This window comes from Carassius carassius, chromosome 7 (genome assembly GCF_963082965.1).
Source record: "Carassius carassius chromosome 7, fCarCar2.1, whole genome shotgun sequence".
Classification (NCBI taxonomy): Eukaryota; Metazoa; Chordata; class Actinopteri; order Cypriniformes; family Cyprinidae; genus Carassius; species Carassius carassius.
The window spans coordinates 35,388,867-35,409,208 of NC_081761.1; the positions used below are offsets into that span (position 1 = coordinate 35,388,867).

The 20,342-nt window shown below is 40.4% G+C and overlaps 2 protein-coding genes across 7 annotated transcripts; one reads left to right on the plus strand and one right to left on the minus strand.

Annotated features, from left to right (window-relative positions):
- Positions 1-1,177: 1,177 nt before the first annotated feature.
- slc25a23a (solute carrier family 25 member 23a) lies at positions 1,178-13,919 on the minus strand. Of its 6 annotated transcripts, XM_059554796.1 has the most exons (12): positions 13,258-13,919; positions 10,844-10,970; positions 10,325-10,412; positions 10,127-10,238; positions 9,879-10,037; positions 9,080-9,232; positions 8,895-9,008; positions 7,849-8,016; positions 7,621-7,771; positions 3,000-3,157; positions 2,684-2,736; positions 1,178-1,509 (listed from the first exon to the last, which is right to left on the minus strand). In XM_059554796.1, the coding sequence occupies exons 1-11, from the start codon at positions 13,420-13,422 to the stop codon at positions 2,686-2,688; spliced, it is 1,446 nt and encodes a 481-aa protein (XP_059410779.1). In that variant the 5' UTR covers positions 13,423-13,919; the 3' UTR covers positions 1,178-1,509; positions 2,684-2,685. The 6 variants fall into 6 exon arrangements, 5 of the variants coding, with proteins under 5 accessions (XP_059410779.1, XP_059410778.1, XP_059410781.1 ...); XR_009434315.1 differs by having other exon boundaries at positions 2,684-3,157; positions 13,258-13,917; XM_059554795.1 differs by lacking the exon at positions 1,178-1,509 and having other exon boundaries at positions 2,681-2,736.
- Positions 13,920-16,733: 2,814 nt separating this feature from the next.
- si:ch211-196h16.12 (regulator of G-protein signaling 5) lies at positions 16,734-18,822 on the plus strand (the record flags this gene model as incomplete). Its single annotated transcript, XM_059555039.1, has 5 exons — positions 16,734-16,945; positions 17,023-17,088; positions 17,325-17,374; positions 17,447-17,610; positions 18,245-18,822. Coding segments are annotated over 5 exons (660 nt in total), but the record flags the coding sequence as incomplete, so codon positions are not given.
- Between the last annotated feature and the right edge of the window lie 1,520 nt (positions 18,823-20,342).

A 20,342-nucleotide genomic window follows, 5' to 3' on the forward strand; every position in this document is an offset into this window, starting at 1 on the left:
ACTTAAGGCCTACGGAATTTCCTATAGGCGTTCTTAATGAGTGGCTGTTGCGAGGACCAATCAGATGGCAGCTGGAGGCGGGCGTAGCGTGCGGATTTGACCATTCACCCAATGAGTGAGAGCTGACCGAACGCGACGCACAGAGCGTGTCGCTACGTGAGGGAGCCAATCAGCGCTCGGCAACGCATGAAATAGCCCAATGAGGTTCGAGAAAACGCTGATAGGCAATGATGGACGTTTCGATCAGCGTATAGGCTTTTTAGGACCGTTTAACCTTGGTGATTATGTTATTCTGTTGCTCAATGCATTTTCTTGGCATTTTTATAGGTTAATGAAATACAGTTTCCGTACAGCAGAGAGATGAGCTGGTGTTATAATGATGGTAAAGACCGTCAAGAAAGACTCTGAACTGTTTAATTTAATTTAATTTACATACATTCTCATACATGCATTCAGTAATTTATTTTAGTTTCCTTTAAAATAAAAACACACGGAAGGACAGCAAAAATATATATAATGACAACACATGATTTTTTGTTAACATCAAAATAAGAACAATAATAATGTATGCATACAAAACCAAACAAAATCTTTTTTTCACACTTCCCACTAATTGTGGGTATATTTTGCAGAATGGATGTAAACATGGCAAATATTTAGCTTTTATTGGAAGCAGATAGTATAATTAGTTCAGTAAATAACTATTATTGAAATAGCCAGTGTCTGTCACAGCTGAATAAGTGGGAGGAACATTGTTGTTCTTGAGAGCAATTGATTGAATAGAATCTGTGAATAGAATCTGTGGGTGCAGGATGACGTCATAATTATTTTTGGTCCGTTTTCCCAGAAGATAAAGAATGGAGCATTTAAATACATATATATTTGCTACAAGTTTGTGGTGTTAACATTTAGTACTGCAGTAGCATATTAGTGCTAATGGACAGCCTTAAACAAAAATCCAATTTTGAGACTTGAACTTGGATAGAATTTTGTGAACAAATAATGCTTGAATCCTAAGGACACCTGTGGGTGCAAATTTCGTACGGGAATTTTTTTTTATTTTAACACATACAAATCCTAATATATTATCTGAACATATTAACTCAGTCAATGATAAAACACAGAGCGTTGACCTACAGTAGAAGTAACACTATCAGAAAGTCAGATCAGAAAGGCTTTCTGCTCCAAACCTTAGCCTGCAGTCTCTCATACATTGAGGATAACAGATATATAAACTGAATTCCAAGGCTGCGTCCCAATTCACATGCCTACACTACACACTGAATGTACAAAGTAGAGAGTAAAAGTACTTCTGAGTTTGTAGTAAGATAGTATGCCAGTGTTAGGTCATTAAGTGTGTTTAGATTCCCCCCATCTACTGTTTGCTTTATAACGTTAGTATCTAGCTAAATTCCTAACCTTAAAATAACTAATGTTAAAATCATATCCAGTACACTTTAAAACTGCTGTGGCAACTTCTGCCTTGCATTCCTCGATACTTTTCTTTACCTGAAACAGTCAAAAGAAAAAACGTTATACTAATGGGGGACAATATTAGTTGAAATTAAAAAAAAAAAACATGCATGGATGCAATTCCACTAAAAAAAATGCCTTTGGCATATTATTGTGGTCTTGTTCATGAAACACAAGCACAATTATTGTCTGTCTTAATAAATTAATAAAACACAAAAATGTTTCATGAGTGAGACCTAACACTATTTGAGGGTAGATAATGTACAAATTGGGACGCAGTTCAGGATTTTAGAATCAGTTAAAGGAATAGAAAATGAACACCCAAAAATCAAAATTTCCTAAAAGTGTACTCACCCTCAGGCCATCAAAGATGTAGATTGTTTTTTGTAAATCCAGTGGATCCTCTGCAGTGAATGGGTGCCGTCAGAATGAGAGTCCAAACAGCTGATAAACACATCACAATAATCCAAGCTCCAATAGTCCAAGCTGTGTGTTTATAAGAACCTGAAGACTGTTTTCACCTGTAAATCCTGCTAAATATGTGCATATGTATCTCCTGAACCAGATGAGATGACTTTTTCACTGCAGAAAGCAGTATTATGGAGTCATATTTTAGCTGGAAGTAACAGTTTGAATTTAAAAAATCTTTGATGATAGATTTGTTTCCTACAAACAAGCAGCTTTTCTCTTCACAAGACGTTAACTGATGGACTGGAGTGCTGTGGATTACTTGTGGGTTACTTTGATGTGTTTATCAGCTGTTAGGACTCCCATTCTGACGGCACCCATTCACCGCAGAACAATCATTGCTGAGCAAGTGATGTAATGCTACATTTCTTACATTACAAATCTGTTCCCATGAAAAAAAAAAACATTTACATCTTAGATTGGCCTAATGTGATCACATTTACAGCTAATGTTAATTTTGTTTGGGTGAACTATTTAATCTGAGTTATGGAATCTTCAGCTGAGGATTCTAGAACTCTTGACTGGTTGGCATGGTGATTTTCGGTACAGTAGAGGAAGCGTATTAATGGAGCACAGATGAAACATACATGCTTCTCGAAGCAGAGGCACTTTCAGTTGTACTGTAAATTCAAAGCGAGAAAGTTAAGTTTATTGTCCATTCCCATATGGAGTTCAGTAGTGTGCACTGGGTTAAACACACACACACACACACACACACAGTAAAGCACATGCTCACACATACGTTCATTTTACCGCATCCAGAGGGCCGTACCCTGTATATCTGAATATCAGGGCCCTGTTAACCAACAAACACACATGAAGAGCACATCATGAACCTCAGTAATTCAGGATTGGATCAGAACAGCACCTCTTAGATTCTGCATATTTCAGTGTTTGGTTTCAGTTTGTCGTTCTTCCTCACATCCAATGTTTTTGGTGAACATCCCTCCAGTGATTTAATATATTGTAGCTTAAATAAACAAGTCTTTGATTGTATTTTTTCTACACACACACATGACCTGTCTCTCTCTCTCTCAGGTTCCCACTCCCAGTACTTTCCTCATGTGCTCGTAGACGACGTATGAGATGCTGACCGCCGGGATGACCTTGAGGAAGTTGGGAGCGATGCCTCGATAGAGACCCACCACTCCGTCCTGGGACACGATACTCCTGAAGAGGGCCAACATGGACAACTGAGGAGCTCCCTTCACTGACGCTGAGGAGCCGGAGGAAAAACAATCTTAACTTCTTATGATACCAAAAAAAAAAAAAGTATATATATATATATATATATATATATATATACAATTTCAGTTCATGCATATTTTATATGAAGTAATAAAATGTTTTTACAGTTTAAGTTCACAAAGATAACACTGTTACAAATCACACTAAAACATCTATTCTTCCAGCTTTATTATTAACTATCTCAAGTATTTTTATGTGGGTTTTGGGATATTGCATTAAAAACTCCAGATGGAAATGACAATATTTTAGATAAAATCTTAAAATGTACATTTAAAAAAACATATGCACTCAACTGTTGTTGATAATTTTGGGGAATAATTATGAGGTGGGAAAAAACCCTGTAAAAAAAAACACTTTTTATTAGTAATACATTGCACTACTTTTCCTGGAAGTGACAATTTTGTGTTTTATGTGATGATCTTCGTTTAGTTCTGAAGTGATCATTTGCAGTCTGGGAAGGAAGCACAGCTCTCGTCTGATTCTGTGTGTGTTAGGGATGTGCACGGATAGTCGAACATTCGAATATTCGTTCTGCTCTAATTATTCGATAAATAAAAATGATATTCGAATTTCGCAACAAAAAAAAAATTTGGTCTAATTTGGTCACTTTCTGTGATTCTCCACGGCATATTTGAAGGTGTATGCAAGCAAATAATTAATGAATGATTAAGGGGCCATTCACATATCGCGCCTAATAAGGCGTGGAAAAGGTTATGCGCGCCGCTTTCTCCTTCTTTCCAAAGCGCTCGGGCAGAAGCGCTCCTGAGGCGACGCGTTCTCTCCATGAAGACGCGGGAATTTCAGCAAAGGATAAATGGATTTGCAGCACAAAAAAAAAAATCGCTTTCAGTAGCTCTGCTACTAAATTTATTTCACAATGGCAATCCATATACAGCTATGATCAGCTGTTCCTTCATCTTGGCTGAGCTTTCAACGTTGTTACAGGAAAGGATGAAGCTGAATGTTTAGTTCTTGTCACATGACCTGCGGTGCGCTTGTAGCATTCTGAAAGTTGAGATGTTTTTAACTCTATGCTGTTTGGACGCGCCTGGAAAAAAACGGGACCGTGTCGCACCGCGTGCGCATCGCGACCGCGTCGCTTCCATTATGAGCGCGCATACCGCGCGCCTACATTGGAAATAATGAACTTGAGCATGCAGAAGACGCGATATGTGAACGCCCCCTAAAAGAACTGCGGTCTTCTAGTACTTCAAATATGCCGTGGAGAATCACAGAAAGTGATCCAAGAACATTGTTGCAGCATCTCTCAAGCAATGAAATAAAAACCGCTAACTTGGAGAATGCAGTGAAAACTCCTCTTCTCGTGTCTGCCCTAGACCCTCGGCACAAACATCTCAGGTTTCTCGATGAAAACATGAGAGAAGTCAGAAAAAAAAACTTTTTTAAACATTATCAGAACATTTTCCTTGATGTGAGTGGTGCGGATGCATTCGCGACGATGAAGAAGATGCAATGCCCACTCGTCGGAAAAGGCTGAGCCAGTTCTCCAGCGATGATTACAGAGAGTCCAGCTGAGACGAGTGGGAACAGTTCTTGCTGGAGCCATGTATTCCACCAGATGAGGATCCCATTCAGTGGTGAAACGAAAACACGAAGCGCTTCACAAAATGTATTCGCTTAGCACACCGTTATTTGTGAGTCCCGCAAACGTCTGTGTCGTCAGAGCGCGTTTTCTCCGCGGCCGGCCTTATTGTTAACAGACTAAGGAGCCGACTTTCCTCCGATCATGTTTACATGCCCGTATTTCTTAACAAGAACATTTGAAACAATAGGAAAAAAAAGCAAAAAAGATTTGCTGACAGTTTAAAAGTTAAGTGTAAGCTACATTCTGTACAATAGCCTACACTGAAAACCCTAATAAGTTGACTGAACTAAATTGATTGAGTAAACTTGTTGCCTCAATTTAATTGAGTAATGGAGTCTCCCAAAACTTACATATTTAAGTTTATTTAACTTGACGCTTTTGTAGACTCTACCTAAATCACTCAGAGGTTTAAATGTTGATACTTGATTCATTTGAAGTCACCATTGTGGTGGAAAGTGTATGGTTTAGTTGGGATCTTGGTCCAGTTGCTGCTGGGATGGTGTATTTTAAAACGCTGTTTTTGTGGTGAAAAAAGACAAATTTAAATGAGCTCAGGTGTTATCAGATGTTTTTTGTTGATGAGAAAGTCATCACATAATACGTATTTGAGATCATAAAATAAGTTTTGTTTGATATTTTTAACAGGCACCAAGAGCAAAATACTTATTTTGAAGATGGACAAAATGAATGCATTTGAAATATTTTGAGTAAAAGAATCAAGTACTCACACACACAGACTTCTAGATTTAGCATATGCATCACAACAACGGTGACAAACAAAAGAGCTCCATAGCACAAACTCATCCTTATTTTACAGCCTTTTTGTTCTGATTGTCACCATTGATGTGATGCATATCCAACATCTGTATGTCTGTTTGTGACGATGTGATCTGTTTTCAAAAAGTAAGTACATTATTTTATCTACTAGGTTTCTATCCATAAAAGTGAATCCACAGTTGCAGCAATACATTTTATTTTAACTTGTCACCATTACAAGCAAGATGTGCATGTCTGATCTCAACTCTCATTGCCACAATAACAGTGTTTTACAACACACAAGTTACAGCAGCAAGAGACAAGCTAACACCAATAAAGAGCTGATGACACCTGAGCTCATTTAAGTTTGTCTTTCTTCGCCACAAAAACAGTGTTTTAAAATACACTGTTACAGCATCAAAAGACAAGCTTACACAAGAAGTAACTGGACCAAGATCCCAACTAAACCAAACACTTTCCACCACAATGGTGACTTCAAATGTATAAAGTATCAACATTTAAACCTCTGTTAATTCTCAATAAGAGCTTCTCTAGATGTCTGACAGAAATAAAGTCACAGAACCTTGTGAGGAGGATCTGTGAACGTCTATATCGGATGTACAGAAGACATAGAAAACACTTAAAAAAGACATCATAAAAATATTCTGTCTCCTCAGTGGACATCTTTTCAACGTCTGCAAAGACATAAAAAGATGTCCACTGGACGTAACTTTGCCCAATGGATTAGGTTGATGTTAAAATACGCAAACATAGTAATTTTTTGTTAAGTTTACTCAAAAAAGCGCTAGCGATAAGTTGCCTTATTTTTTTAAGTTGACACAACTTTTTTTTTTTACAGTGCAGTATAGGGTTTACTGTATTTTCATAAATATTGTGACATTTTGTCAAAAGGTCAAAGTTTAAATATGCTGTTATTTGTTTTACTTCAGTGTGCGGTCAAAAATAAGAACATAATTTTCTGTTAAATTTACATGTTGAGTTAACTTAAATATATAAGTACACTTGAAATTAATACCAAGTTAAGTGAACATAATCATTTAAGTACATTAAATAGGAGTGATTTAAGTACAATCTACAAAACCGTCAAGTTAAATAAACTTAAATATATAAGTTTTGGGAAACTCCATTACTCAATTAAATTGAGGCAACGAGTTTACTCAATCAATTTAGTTCAGTCAACTTATTAGGGTTTCCAGTGTATTGGTTTAACGAGTTAAGCAGTAACGTTAGCTGCCATGTTCTTTCTCTCAAAGGAAAACGATTGGGCCACTTCATCAAATACTATAAGTTGTCGTTTCAATAATCATACCATATCAAAATCACGTACCACAAGGATAACGTATTTCACTAGTAGAAATCATGCAAAACAACTTTATATCTACATAACTTTACTCACCTAACATAATACCCTTAAAAAAATACGTCATCTTGAAATGTAGTTCAGCAAACCAAACAGACCAAAAGGACGAATTTTGTAATCCACCAATCAGTTCTTTTGTTCTCTTGTTGCTAGGCAGAATTCCTCCCATGGCCAATCACATTAAAGGAAGAACAGAGTGACGTTGAGTTTTTCCAAAGGATTACTCATGATTTTGAGCTCACAACACTTGAAATCTTAAGTTTATGCATTTTGAAGGTAAATTAGTTAAATTAACTCATATTTTTAAGTGGCAGGGCCAAAACGCAAAATTTTAAGTAATGTTTAGTCAACATTACTTGATTTAGGTCAAGACAACATTAGGGTTTACAGTGTAATTGCTGCAGGCTGCTTTACGTTTTTTCTTTGTTCACTTTTTTTTTTGCTTTTAATCTGTACTTTTGTTTGTTTGCACGCATTGTTAAAGGTTTTCAGCTACAAAACACTATGTGTAATGTTCAAGCTTATTGTAAGCTTGTTCAAAATGACGAAAACAAATGTTGCTGAAAAATAACGTCTGACTCATTAAACTTAATTTAAATAAAAGAATATTCGAATATTCGTTTTTTGTGAGCTCAAATATTCGAATGTGATATTTGTGGAAAACACCCATCCCTAGTGTGTGTCTCACCCTGCGCCTGCATGCGTGTTCGGATGAGGGCGAGCGGGTAGGACGCCAGCTGTCCGCAGGTGCTGGACACAGTCCCACAGCCCACCAGCACCAGGACGCCCGGGTCGGGCGAGCCCTCTGCGTACCGCTGCAGCCAGGCGTTCTTCAGCGTCTGAGAGAGGAGACAGCGTGAGAGAGAGCCTTTATGAAGGAATCATTCTCAACACACACACACACACACACACACACCTCGTAGACGGCGAGGTCTATGCCAGCGTACGGGATGATGCCCAGCATGTTGGGCAGGTATCCTTTATAAAAGGCCAGAACGCCCTCCTTCTGCAGGATCTGTTTAGCACAGTCCGCCACACTTGAATACTGTCCTGTTTTACGAAGAGTAAGACGAGTCTTCAGCACCTACAGAACCACACAGACAGACAGAAACCCACTCATAGCATTAAAACAAACACAAAAAAATGTTACAAATGGTTTTGACATTGATAAAAATAATAATACATGTTTCTTGAGCAGAAAATCAGCATATTATTCTGATTTCTGAAGATCATGTGACACTGAAGACTGGAGGAATGATGCTGAAAATACGGCTTTGATCATGGAAATAAATTACATTTTATAATATATTCAAGTATATATATATATTTTTTTATTAATATTATTTATAAATAATAATAAATAATATTAATAAATATTTCGCAATATTATAATTTTTACTGAATTTTTAATCAAATAATTGCAGCTTTGGTTAACAGATAAGACGTTTTTCAAAAACGACTGAACCCAAATTAAAACCCAAAGGCAATGTACTAATTATTGTCAGTGAATATTTATTTTACTTAAATTTCTTTTACTTTTAATTAAAACATTTACACCAATTAAACAATTAAAATAGTTTTTGAACTAATAAATATGTTCTTTACAAATATTGTTTATTGTGAATATTATTAATAAATGTGTTTTTTATTGAAGATATGTACATTTTGATAATGCAAATTTTTTTTAGAAGACTTTATTTGACATAAGTCCATTGTATTTCCAGGACTCCGCTTCACTCTCCATTAACCACAGCTCACTGCTTTATTCTGAAATGAGCCGCTGAATGCAGAGCGCTTTCTTTAGCGCACTGTGCCTGAACTTTATGTAAGGCCTTTGGTAATTTGAGCAGACATGTAGACGTGTGTGATAGCGAGGCCTTGACATATAGTGACCTTGACGTTCAGTGCATGCAGGAACCAGCTGTTGTGTGTGTGTGTGTGTGTGTGTGTGTGTGTGTTTACCTCCATTGGGTATATGACAGTTTGAGCTGTAGCTCCAGCCAGTGATCCAGCGACGAATCTCTCCTGAACTTTCAGAGTTCCTGCCTCTTTACTGCCTCTCATCAAGCATTTAATCTGCAGACACACAGATGCAGGCTGAGTTTTGAGGCGCTGTCCACTCGGCTGAGTGTAAGACAGAGCTGTACCTGCTCATAGGCCATGAATTTGATGGCTGTCTCTGGTGCGATCTTCAGGACATTGATGCCGTTGCCCCTCCACAGCGCAGTGAGGCCACCCTCCTTCACCATCGCACGGAGGCCGCGCCACACAGTCCCTTTATCAGAGCTCTGGCCGTGCACCTGAACATCAGCACACAATTCACATGAGTATTAATGTCAAGCTGTAGTCTAACTAGATTACAATTAAACCACAACACACCTAAACATAATAACAAAAAAAAGTTCAGTTGCAGTGTCTCATATGACCTCCAGGGGACCTCAATGTGGTGCTGAAAATATAGATGTGACGGTTAAGTTAAAATGTCTTTCATTTTATCCACAGAGGAATTGATTTTTAATAAATCATAAACCTTTAAAGACAGACCTACTGTGAGCTCCGAAGGCTGTTAATCGATGGGTCAACTTTAATTTTTAAATAATCCTGTTCAACATTAGTGAAAAACTACATTACCCATAATTCTAAACAGACTATTCACTAATCAGAGAATCGTAGCAGAAAAACAATGCATTCTTATTTTGTGTGACTATTAAACAAGTTATTCATCAGTATTTAACCCTTAAGATTGTTAGATGATTTAACTATATAAGTAAAAGCCATCTATACTCGTATAGATATCCTTTCAGAAGTGGTAAGAGTAACAGGCATGAACACATGTTGAGAGTATTCCTTCTCCTAGGGTCACAAGGCCAGGCTAAAAGGGTCAGGGTGACCTACTCTCTATGTGCATCAGATGGTTTCACTGATCCCAGACCAGCGCTGTCTCACCTGCAGAAAGACCTTGAGTCTGTCGAGCGGTGCGGTTCCTGTCCTGGACACAGATCCGGCCACGGCTCCTGCCATCAGCTGCCGCCACACAAACCCTGACTGCTTCTCCTTCTCCGAGAACTCGTCTGGGACCGTCAGATGCTCTCCGATGTCCAACATCTACACAAACACACCAACACATACACAACAGAGCAGTTACAGAAAGAAAGAGGCGCCATTTACAGTCATGAAAACCTCTTGATTCGTACCACTGAGTGTTTCCAGTACTGAGCGATTTCCTCCATGTTGAGCAGAGGGTTAAACAGGAAGTGATCTCGCCACTCGAACCAGTCGATGGTCATGGATTGGTCTTTATCCATACTGTACCGACACATTTCACAAGCACCATGTCAGAAAACCACAGCTGAAAAGCACTTCCCATACATGCTATGCACAAAAGCACACACCTTTGCAGGATTTTGGCGGCCTGCTCCAGCGTGACGTCCACGCCGAGATTGTGTAACGACTGCTGGATCTCCCCGACGTCCAGTTCACCTACAAACAATGTGGCATTGTACTGAAACATGAGATAACAGAGCTTAAACTGAATTCATGCTAATGCTATTATGATGCTAACAGTGATGTAAAGGTGCTAGCAGCAATATCACAGCTTCTGGGTTATTTTGATGCTAATATGTTACAGATAATATAAGGTTATAGATGCTATGTTGTGTAGTGGGATAGACTGTAGGGTTATTGGGAGGATATATATGGTAAATTTAATTATCATATCTGTAACATTAAAAAATTAGGTCTACTCTAACAGAGAATTAAGATTCTGACCAGTGTTGTTATTAACTAAAACTGAAGTGTAGTTGACTGAAATAAAATCTTGAAATATTAACACATATTGCAATAGAATATACAGTGAATAATACTAAAATAACACTGATTCTCATAATGCTGTGAAGCTGACAGAAACGAACCATCATTGTTTCGGTCCAAGCTGCGAAACATGAGTCTGAGGCGTTTCTCATGTGAACGCAGATACTCGGTGAACTCTTCAAAATCCAGCTGACCGTCTTTATTAACATCTCCAGCTCGTACAATCTGCTGAATATAGGGCATATACAGAGAGATAGAGGGGGGGGAGAGAGAGATGGAGGGACAGAGGGATGCCGGGATCATTAGGAAAGGTGGGATGGGGTGCAAATGAAGGAGAAACGCACATTAAAACCATGCAAAGCCACCGGCCCACAGCACCAACATCAAACATGAGCAATCAGACACTAATCATCGAATCTAAACAGGTTCATTTCATTAAATGCATTGAGAAAATGAATGCAAATGTGCAAACAAAGAAAGCCAAGCGCACGAAACAGTAGCTTTACAATGTGTTTCATTCATTTATAGACACTTAATCACTATATTAGTGTTTAAGTCCGATCCACTCCAAGACGCTGACCTTTCACGCAGTCTGCAGCCTACATGTGTTTCTGTGAGCCTATGTGTGAAGTTTAGCACTTTCTTGCCAAAATCATTCATAACAATGCACAATGCTCCCGAACCTCAAAAAGCAAAGCACTTTACAAAATCATCAAGTTTCAGAATCAATATGACACAAGACTGTCGCAGGCAAACAGATCAATAGTCTAGTCACTAAACTATAAACTGCTGTATACAGCAGTGTTGGGGTAACGTATGGAGCTACTTTTCAAATTAGTAATGCAAGTTATTTTTTCCCTGTTTATTCACGGACACGTCTTCTGTCCCTGTGTTGAGAGAAATTTGGAGTGAGGTGCAGAGGCACTTCCTTCAGTCTGAGGCTTATTATTTCACTTTTGGTGTAAAAGGCCCTTCACAGTGACCAAAAATCTACCTTTTAGGCTTTTTGTTGTTAAAGATAAATAAGCAAGCCCAACCCAGGTGACAAAAAGTAATGCAAAAGTAAAGTAATGCATCACTTTTCATGAAAAGTATTGCAATTTGTTTTTTTTTATAGAGTAACACAATACTGTATTGCATTATTTTTAAAAGTAGCTTCCACAACACTAAAAAAACAGCATGCAGGATGCTGTGGAAAGATAAGATAACAAAGATTCATTTAACACATGCGTGTGTCAGTTTGATCGTAACTTGGTTCTCATTGTTTCCTTGGCCTTTGGTTTGATGTGCTGGCATTACATCACTACAACCTTCTTAGCAATTAAATTCATTTAACATATGAAGCATCATGAGTTTGAGTATGTTAGCGAGTAGGCAGCTACATAATGTGTTACACTCTCACTATTGTCTGCAGCACATCTGTCTAATCTGAGCTGAACATCAGGCGCCATCCCAACCAGCAACAACTGATTTTTATTTGTTTTTTGTTTGTTTCTTTTTTTTGACCGCTTGTCTGCTTTCTACTTCTGGAGCACTGTTTGCCCAGTCTATCCACAGTGAAATCTCAGCATCCTGTAATCCGGTTTACATGAACATATATTAAATATTGCCGTTTCTACAGGTTTATCCCATTTTGTGTACTTTTTGTGCACCATTCTTGAAGTGTAATAGTGTGAGCAGTGCACTACAAGCGGCTTCACATCCTTGGAAACATGATTTCCTTCAAATTTTAAATCTACAGAAATTGTTGTATTTAAGATTACACTAATGTATGTATTTAGTGTAACCGCTCCACCTTTTTGTTTTGTAACATGCCAGCTTGAATGTGTCTTCATTTTATCTATAGCTGCATAAAATGACTGTAACAAACAACATTTGCTCTCAGAAGAGTCTAATTTGTTATCTTAATCATAAACACACTGCTCTGTAGCCCCTTTCATGATGTAATTAAAGCTGCAACAGTTGAGTGCATGAAGCGTCCAGATGTCGGACAGCTGTGACTACTGGACATGCTCACATCAATATAGTGTACATTTTGTCACACTGTACAACAATTATCTCTATTTTTGCATTACTGTAAGGGGTAGGTTAACAAACTTCCACACTTCCTTTTTTCGGGTTATCTAAGTGCACTTTTTGTTTTTGGAATTTTACACCCACTACTCAAACTATCTGTACTACAGAACGTCACAGAATGGTGCACGAGTACGCGATTTGAGACAGCGTAAGTTACACAATGTACAGTACACGGTTTGAGACGCAACTGTTCTCTTTACACTCATTGGTTCGAATCGCACTCTGCATTCTTGAATCTTGAGCATCAGACACAATCTGATTGGCTGCCTGAGATCGTATCGCGTACTGCGGCATTTTCGCTTTCAGTGTTCAGATCACGTGACCTGGAAGCGCAGGTTTAATTTCCACGTTAAATCATAAACCTTTCATTTCACGGATAGTTGTCCTGTTCTACAAGCACCCTTCCGTTATGACTGCATGCATTAGGTGTCCTCCGTACCTCCTCCACCGAGCTCCACGACATCCCCCGCGCGGAGAGTCCGACGCGCAGCTCGTTCACATCGATCCGTCCGTCCTTGTTCAGATCCAGCTGCAAGAAGAGCTCGGCCCAGAGCCGCTCGCGCTCGGGATCGACCCCGCTGTCCTGGCACCGCGCCCGCCACATGATGCTGTCCACGCACGGTCAGCCACGGAGAGACATCGGCCGGAAGACGCGTCCAAAAAAGGAGCTGGTGGGGAAACAAACTCCTTGCGTCGCGTCCAAGCTCGCGCTCAGCAGACGGCGTCAAACAGCTGTTTTGCACGCGAACCAGGAAGCTTGCGCAATCGTGAAACCCGTACTTCCAAGATAGCCATTCATATTCTTATCCTCAAGCATTGCGACATTTTAAGTCGAGATGAAAACACCACGCTGTCCTTGCGCGTCAAAACACGCTGTCCTTGTCTGAAACCCGAGGACTGCAGTGACTTACTGCTGCCACGATACAACAATAGCGGCTTCAGATTACACCCTCAGGGGGGGGGGGGGGGGGGGGGGCTTCCTTCTGCCAGCATGATATATGACCCTAAATATCCCGGTCCTGAAGTGTTAACAACAGAGAAACCGTGTTAAACCGTGCACAGTGCAGCCACTTCTCCAATGACTCTGCAGATGAATGGCACACAAATGAGATGACCGGAGTAAAACATTATCTGTCATGCAGAACGGAACATGATCTTCTCTTCACAAGGGTGATTGGTTATTTAGATTCAGGCTGCATGGCTTATGAAGTCACTTCCTGAGGGTTCAAGAAGAATTCAGGCAGCAGGTTCACTATTTTTTCAGTATATCTGCTGACTCTTATCAAACACATAGATGGATCAGAAATGTCAGCAGAAGAACATATGCCACCATGGACCACAAAATACCAGGACAGCTGACAGCTGAATAAATAGGGTTCCATCGATGTATGGTTTATTAGGATCGGACAATATTTGACCAAGATACAACTATTTGAAAATCTGGAGTCTGAGGGTGCAAAAGAACTCAAAATATTGAGAAAATCACCCTTAAAGTTGTCCAGATCTTAGCATTTCATATTACTAATCAAAAATTAAGTTTTGATATATTTAGGGTAGGAAATTAAAAAAATACCTTCATGGAACGTGATCTTTACTTAATATCCTAATGTTTTTTGGCATAAAAGAAAAATCGATAATTTTGATTCGTACAGTGCATTGTTGGGTATTGCTACAAATATACCCCAGCGACTTAAGACTGGTTTTGTGCTCCAGAGTCACAGATGGTAGAAACACATCTCTGACAGATCCTAAGGTGGTTTTGCTGGTTAGATGGTCCAAACCGGTCATTTAAGGTCATAACTGGTTTTTGATCTGTAGCTCATCTCTGTCAGTTTGGTTAGACCTAGTATACCTCCAAAAAACAGGTTTGACCACCTTAAAGGCTCCACCCCAAAATGTAAATGTTTACTTACCCTTATGTCAGTCTGAATGCAACCCAAAATAAGTTGTTTAGATGAATGTCCATGCTTTATGTTTCCTTATGATGTAAATGAATGGGTTCAAATGCTATCAAGCTCCAGAAAGGAGTCATTTGATAGATTTATGAGAGGAACAGATCCAAATGTAAGTTATTTTCCTCATCTCATCTGCATTTGCATATTGAGATCTTTCTGCACGAAGACATTTGAACTAAATATAGTGCACCAGTTGTTTGGACTACTTTTCAGTCATATACAAGGTCCAACAGTGTCCAATTCGTTCAGTTTCCCAACAGGGTCTGAAACAGCTCCACCATCATCCCTGTTCCAAAGAAACCCGAGATAACAGGACTAAACGACTACAGACCTGTGGCTCTAACGTCTGTCATCATGAAGTCGTTTGAAAAACTTATTCTGGCTTATCTGAAGGACATCACTGGACCCTTACTGGACCCCCTGCCGATTGCTTACCGAGCAAACAGGTCCGTGGATGATGCAATCAACATGGGATTGCACTTCATCCTGCAACATCTGGACAAAACAGGGACTTATGTGAGGATCCTATTTGTGGACCTTAGTTTGGCTTTCAACACCATCATCCCAACAGCACTCCAGACCAAACTTACCCAGCTCTCTGTTCCTAGCTCTATCTGTCAGTGGATCGCCAGCTTTCTTCAAATTCAAAATTTCTAATTCATGTCAAACAGCTGCTCCATCAACACTGGTGCCCCTCAGGGATGTGTTCTCTCCCCTCTGCTCTTCTCCCTGTACACCAACGACTGCAACTCTAAAGACCCCTCTGTCAAGCTCCTGAAGTTTGCAGACGACACTACAGTCATCGGCCTCATCCAGGACGGTGACGAGTCTGCTTACAGACAAGAGGTTGAGCAGCTGGCTGTCTGGTGCAGTCTTAACAACCTGGAGCTGAACACGCTCAAAACAGTGGAGATGATCGTAAACTTTAGGAGAAACCCCCCTGCACTCCCCCCACTCACCATCATGAACAGCACTGTGGCTGCAGTGGAGTCATTCATATTCTTGGGAACCACCATCTCTCAGGACCCGAAGTGGGACAATCCCATTGACTCCATTGTGAAAAAGGCCCAACAAAGGTTGCACTTCCTTCGCCAGCTGAGGAAGTTTAACCTGCCACAGGAGCTGCTGAAACAGTTCTACTCAGCTGTCATTGAGTCTGTCCTGTGTACTTCAATAACTGTCTGGTTTGGTTCAGCTAAAAAAAAATCAGACATCAGAAGACTACAAAGAACTGTCCGGACTGCTGAAAGGATTATTGGTGCTCCCCTGCCCACCCTCCAAGAACTGTACACATCCAGAGTGAGGAAAAGGACTCAGAAAATCACTCTGGATCCCTCACATCCAAGTCGCCCCATCTTTGAACTTTTGCCATCTGGCCGACACTTCAGAGCCGCAAATACCAGAACAGTCAGGCACAAGAACAGTTTCTTCCCCCAGGCAATCTACCTCATGAACAGTTAAATGTTACCCACTAATGCAATACAAATGTGCAATATCATTATATTTATTTGTTACCCCTCCATCCTAGTACATCCCTGCATCTTACTCAATCCTATTCCATTATCATTTATATCACAATTGTTTATACACATATGTATTTTTTGTCTGTGTATTATTGTCTATGTGTACTGGAAGCTTATGTCACTAAAACAAATTCCTTGTATACGCAAGCATACTTGCCAATAAAGCTCTTTTTTGACTTTAAATGCATTCACTATCACTATGATTAACAATTATAGCTTGACAAATGACAGTGACTGGAATCTGTGATCTGATGAACAGAGCACAAGATCAGCACACAGATAACCTAATGCACACCTGTTGCCTTCAGGCGCTGTTCTCGACACAAATACAGGTGATAACACACACAGATACACGCTTTCTGTAGAAAACCGCTGTCAGCTGCTGTCCACACTAACTGTATAACGTCAATACAGCCGGTAATCAGCACTGCTTGTGATGTGGACAGTCATTGTGTGGTGTTCTCACCCAACAGCTGTCCGTGTTGTTTCACGATCTCAGGATCAGATTAATGTCACTATATAACAGCAGCACACAGAGACAGAGAGAGTCAAGCGGAGCTGGAGACATTCGATCGATTCTCCGAGGTCCTTTCAGACGTCGTGTGATGTGTAAGGGGCTGTCTGCCATCCCCTCCTCATGCCTGGAGAAGTGAGTATCAGCGCTTTGAGACAGATACTGGAGCATTAAACTGTGTCTGGATGTGAAACTGTGTATTGATGTTTCAGGGCGAAGGGCATGAGGGTCAAACTGTCCCACCTGACCGAAAAGCAGGAGTGGGTTCACAAACACAGGTAAGAAGTCCACTGCTCTCATTTAAAGCTCAATATACATGTTAAGATTAATACAAAGTCCTTCCTTTTCTTTAAAAAAGCAACAAAAATGGGTGTTAATGGGATAGTTAACCCAAAACTGAAAATTCTGTCATTAATTAATATTGATTACTTTGTGATAACTTATACAGAACCCTTGTATTGTTTAAAACAAAAAGCTGAACGAAGTAATAATAAGCATATATTGTTTTGTTCAGAGCGTGTGAGAAGCTGCCTCAGGATCTGGAGTCTCTGCTCAACAGCAAGCGTGAGGGGACTTTCTTCTTGATCTGACTTGCTGAGCTCACTTCTCTTCTCTAAACTGAACTTCTCTGCGCAGCGGGCATCCAGGCGTTTCGCTGCTTCCTGCGCTCCGAGTTCAGCGAGGAGAACCTGGAGTTCTGGCTGGCATGTGAAGAGTACAAGAGCACATCCGGGTCCAGACTGGCGGCCAGAGCCCACAACATCTACAAGCAGTTCATCAACCCTGACACTCCTCGGGAGGTGAGAGACCAACACAGCTTAGAGCAGGGAGAATAAAAAAATAAATAGTAGTAGGCTTATTAAATTTAAGTAAATGAAATGAAGTAAAAAGTAAAATGTTTGCATTGTTTGGGATAATATTATCATTAACGGCAGTGCAAAAATAAAATATTTTAAATTAACTCAAATTATTACAATTTATAATACATTTAAATCAACTTATTTGTTTTAATGTATTACAGTTGAATTACATTTACATAATATGCTTTTGTATAATTATTTTAAGTGTATAGATTTTACTGTATTATTCTTAAAACTACTAAAATATTATAAAAACAATTATATTACATTTTATATTTGCATTTTATATAAATCTGTATAATAATGTATTTATATATTTAATAATTGTTTTTCTTCAAATAATATACCTATTTTTGCATTATTCTTATGACAAATTTAGATAGAAATGTGCTTAATTGTCATCAAAATAACATTAGAATGCAAAACATCTCTATGGAACTAAAATAGGCTTCATTTTCTTTTTCTAAAATGTGATTTCTTGTTTCTTTCTTCTGGTTTTAAAGTGAAATGCATTTCATGCATGCTCTTGACAGTTTTCGCTCTCATATTGGAGCTCGTGTGATGTGTTTCTCAGGTGAATCTGGACAGTGAGACCCGCGAGGCGTTGATGGGGCTGATGGAGGAGCCCACAGCGGACACATTCGACGAGGCTCAGCACCGGATCTTCTCTCTGATGGCTAAAGACTCGTTCCCACGTTTCCTGCGCTCCTCTTACAGCCAGCAGCCTCTCAGAGTCCTGTGAGACACACTGTGTATCTGTGGTCTAGACTAGATCTGGAGTTAATCTGTAGAGACGCATGAGCCACAGTCAGGTAGAATAAAGTGTAGTAGGACATAGACTCTTTAGACATTTGAAAACATCTATAATCACTCACTTTGCCTTTATATATATCTTTGAACCTAATAAAGTTATTTGGCTCAAAATGGAAGTGTTTGGCAGTCAATCACACACTGAGAGCCAGTCGGAGATCTTGAAGCTCAAGGTCGCCACACAATCAAGGCTGAACAAAGATAATAAAGCAGGCAGAGAATCACAGCGTTCAGCCAATCACAGAACGAGCAGCCCGTCCTTGACCACAGGGAGACCTCCAGAGATTAATCGCAGTAAGACAATGAGTGTGACTGCTTACCAGTGGAAAAACGTATATGTGACTCTGGAGCACAAAAGCAGTCATAAGTAGCACATTATATTTGAAGCAATAGCCAACAATACATTGTATGGGTCAGAATTATAGATTTTTCTTTTATGCCAAGAAAAATTAGGATTAAGTGAAGGTCATGTTCCATGAAAATATTTTGTAAACGTCCCACCATAAATATATCAAAGCTTAATTTTTTATTAGTAATATGCATTGCTAAGAACTTCATTTGGACAACTTTAAAGGCAATTTTCTCAACATTTTGATTTTTTTGCACTCATTTTCAAATAGTTGTATCTCAGTCAAATATTGTCCGATCCTAATAAACCATACATCAGTGGAAGAGAGAGAGCAAGTGCAAATCCTGGCAGTGGCACTTCTGGTGGCATCCCCAAACTAATAAAGTGATGAATGGAAATTGTGCAGTTCAATTAAGTCCATCCATCCATCCATCTTCTTCCGCTTATCCGGGGCCGGGTCGCGGGGGCAGCAGTCTAAGCAGAGAACCCCAGACTTCCCTCTCCCTAGACACTTCCTCCAGCTCTTCTGGGGGGACACCGAGGCGTTCCCAGGCCAGCCGGAAGACACAGTCTCTCCAGCGTGTCCTAGGTCTTCCCCGGGGTCTCCTCCCAGTGGGACGCGCCCGGAACACCTTCCCGGGAAGGCGTCCAGGAGGCATCCGGAACAGATGCCCGAGCCACCTCAGCTGACCCCTCTCGATGTGGAGGAGCAGCGGCTCTACTCTGAGCTCCTCCCAGGTGACTGAGCTTCTCACCCTATCTCTAAGGGATCGCCCAGCCACCCTGCGGAGAAAGCTCATTTCGGCCACCTGTATCCGTGATCTTGTCCTTTCGGTCATGACCCAAAGCTCATGACCATAGGTGAGAGTAGGAACGTAGATTGACCGGTAAATCGAGAGCTTCGCCTTGCGGCTCAGCTCTTTCTTCACCACGACAGACCGGTACATCGACCGCATTACTGCAGAAGCTGCACCGATCCGTCTGTCAATCTCCCGTTCCATCCTTCCCTCACTCGTGAACAAGACCCCAAGATACTTAAACTTCTCCACTTGAGGCAGGAACTCTCCACCAACCTGAAGTGGGCAAGCCACCCTTTTCCGACTGAGGACCATGGCCTCGGATTTGGAGGTGCTGATTCTCATCCCAGCCGCTTCACACTCGGCTGCAAACCGTCCCAGTGCATGCTGAAGGTCCTGGCTTGATGAGGCCAACACGACAACATCATCCGCAAAGAGCAGAGACGAAATCGTGTTGTCACCAAACCTGACCCCCTCCGGCCCCTGGCTGCGCCTAGAAATTCTGTCCATAAAAATCATGAACAGAACCGGCGACAAAGGGCAGCCCTGCCGGAGTCCAACACGCACCGGGAACAAGTCTGACTTACTGCTGGCAATACAACCAAGCTCCTGCTCCGGTCGTACAGGGACCGGATAGCCCTTAGCAAAGGGCCCCGGACCCCATACTCCCGGAGCACCCTCCACAGGCCGCCGCGAGGGACACAGTCGAATGCCTT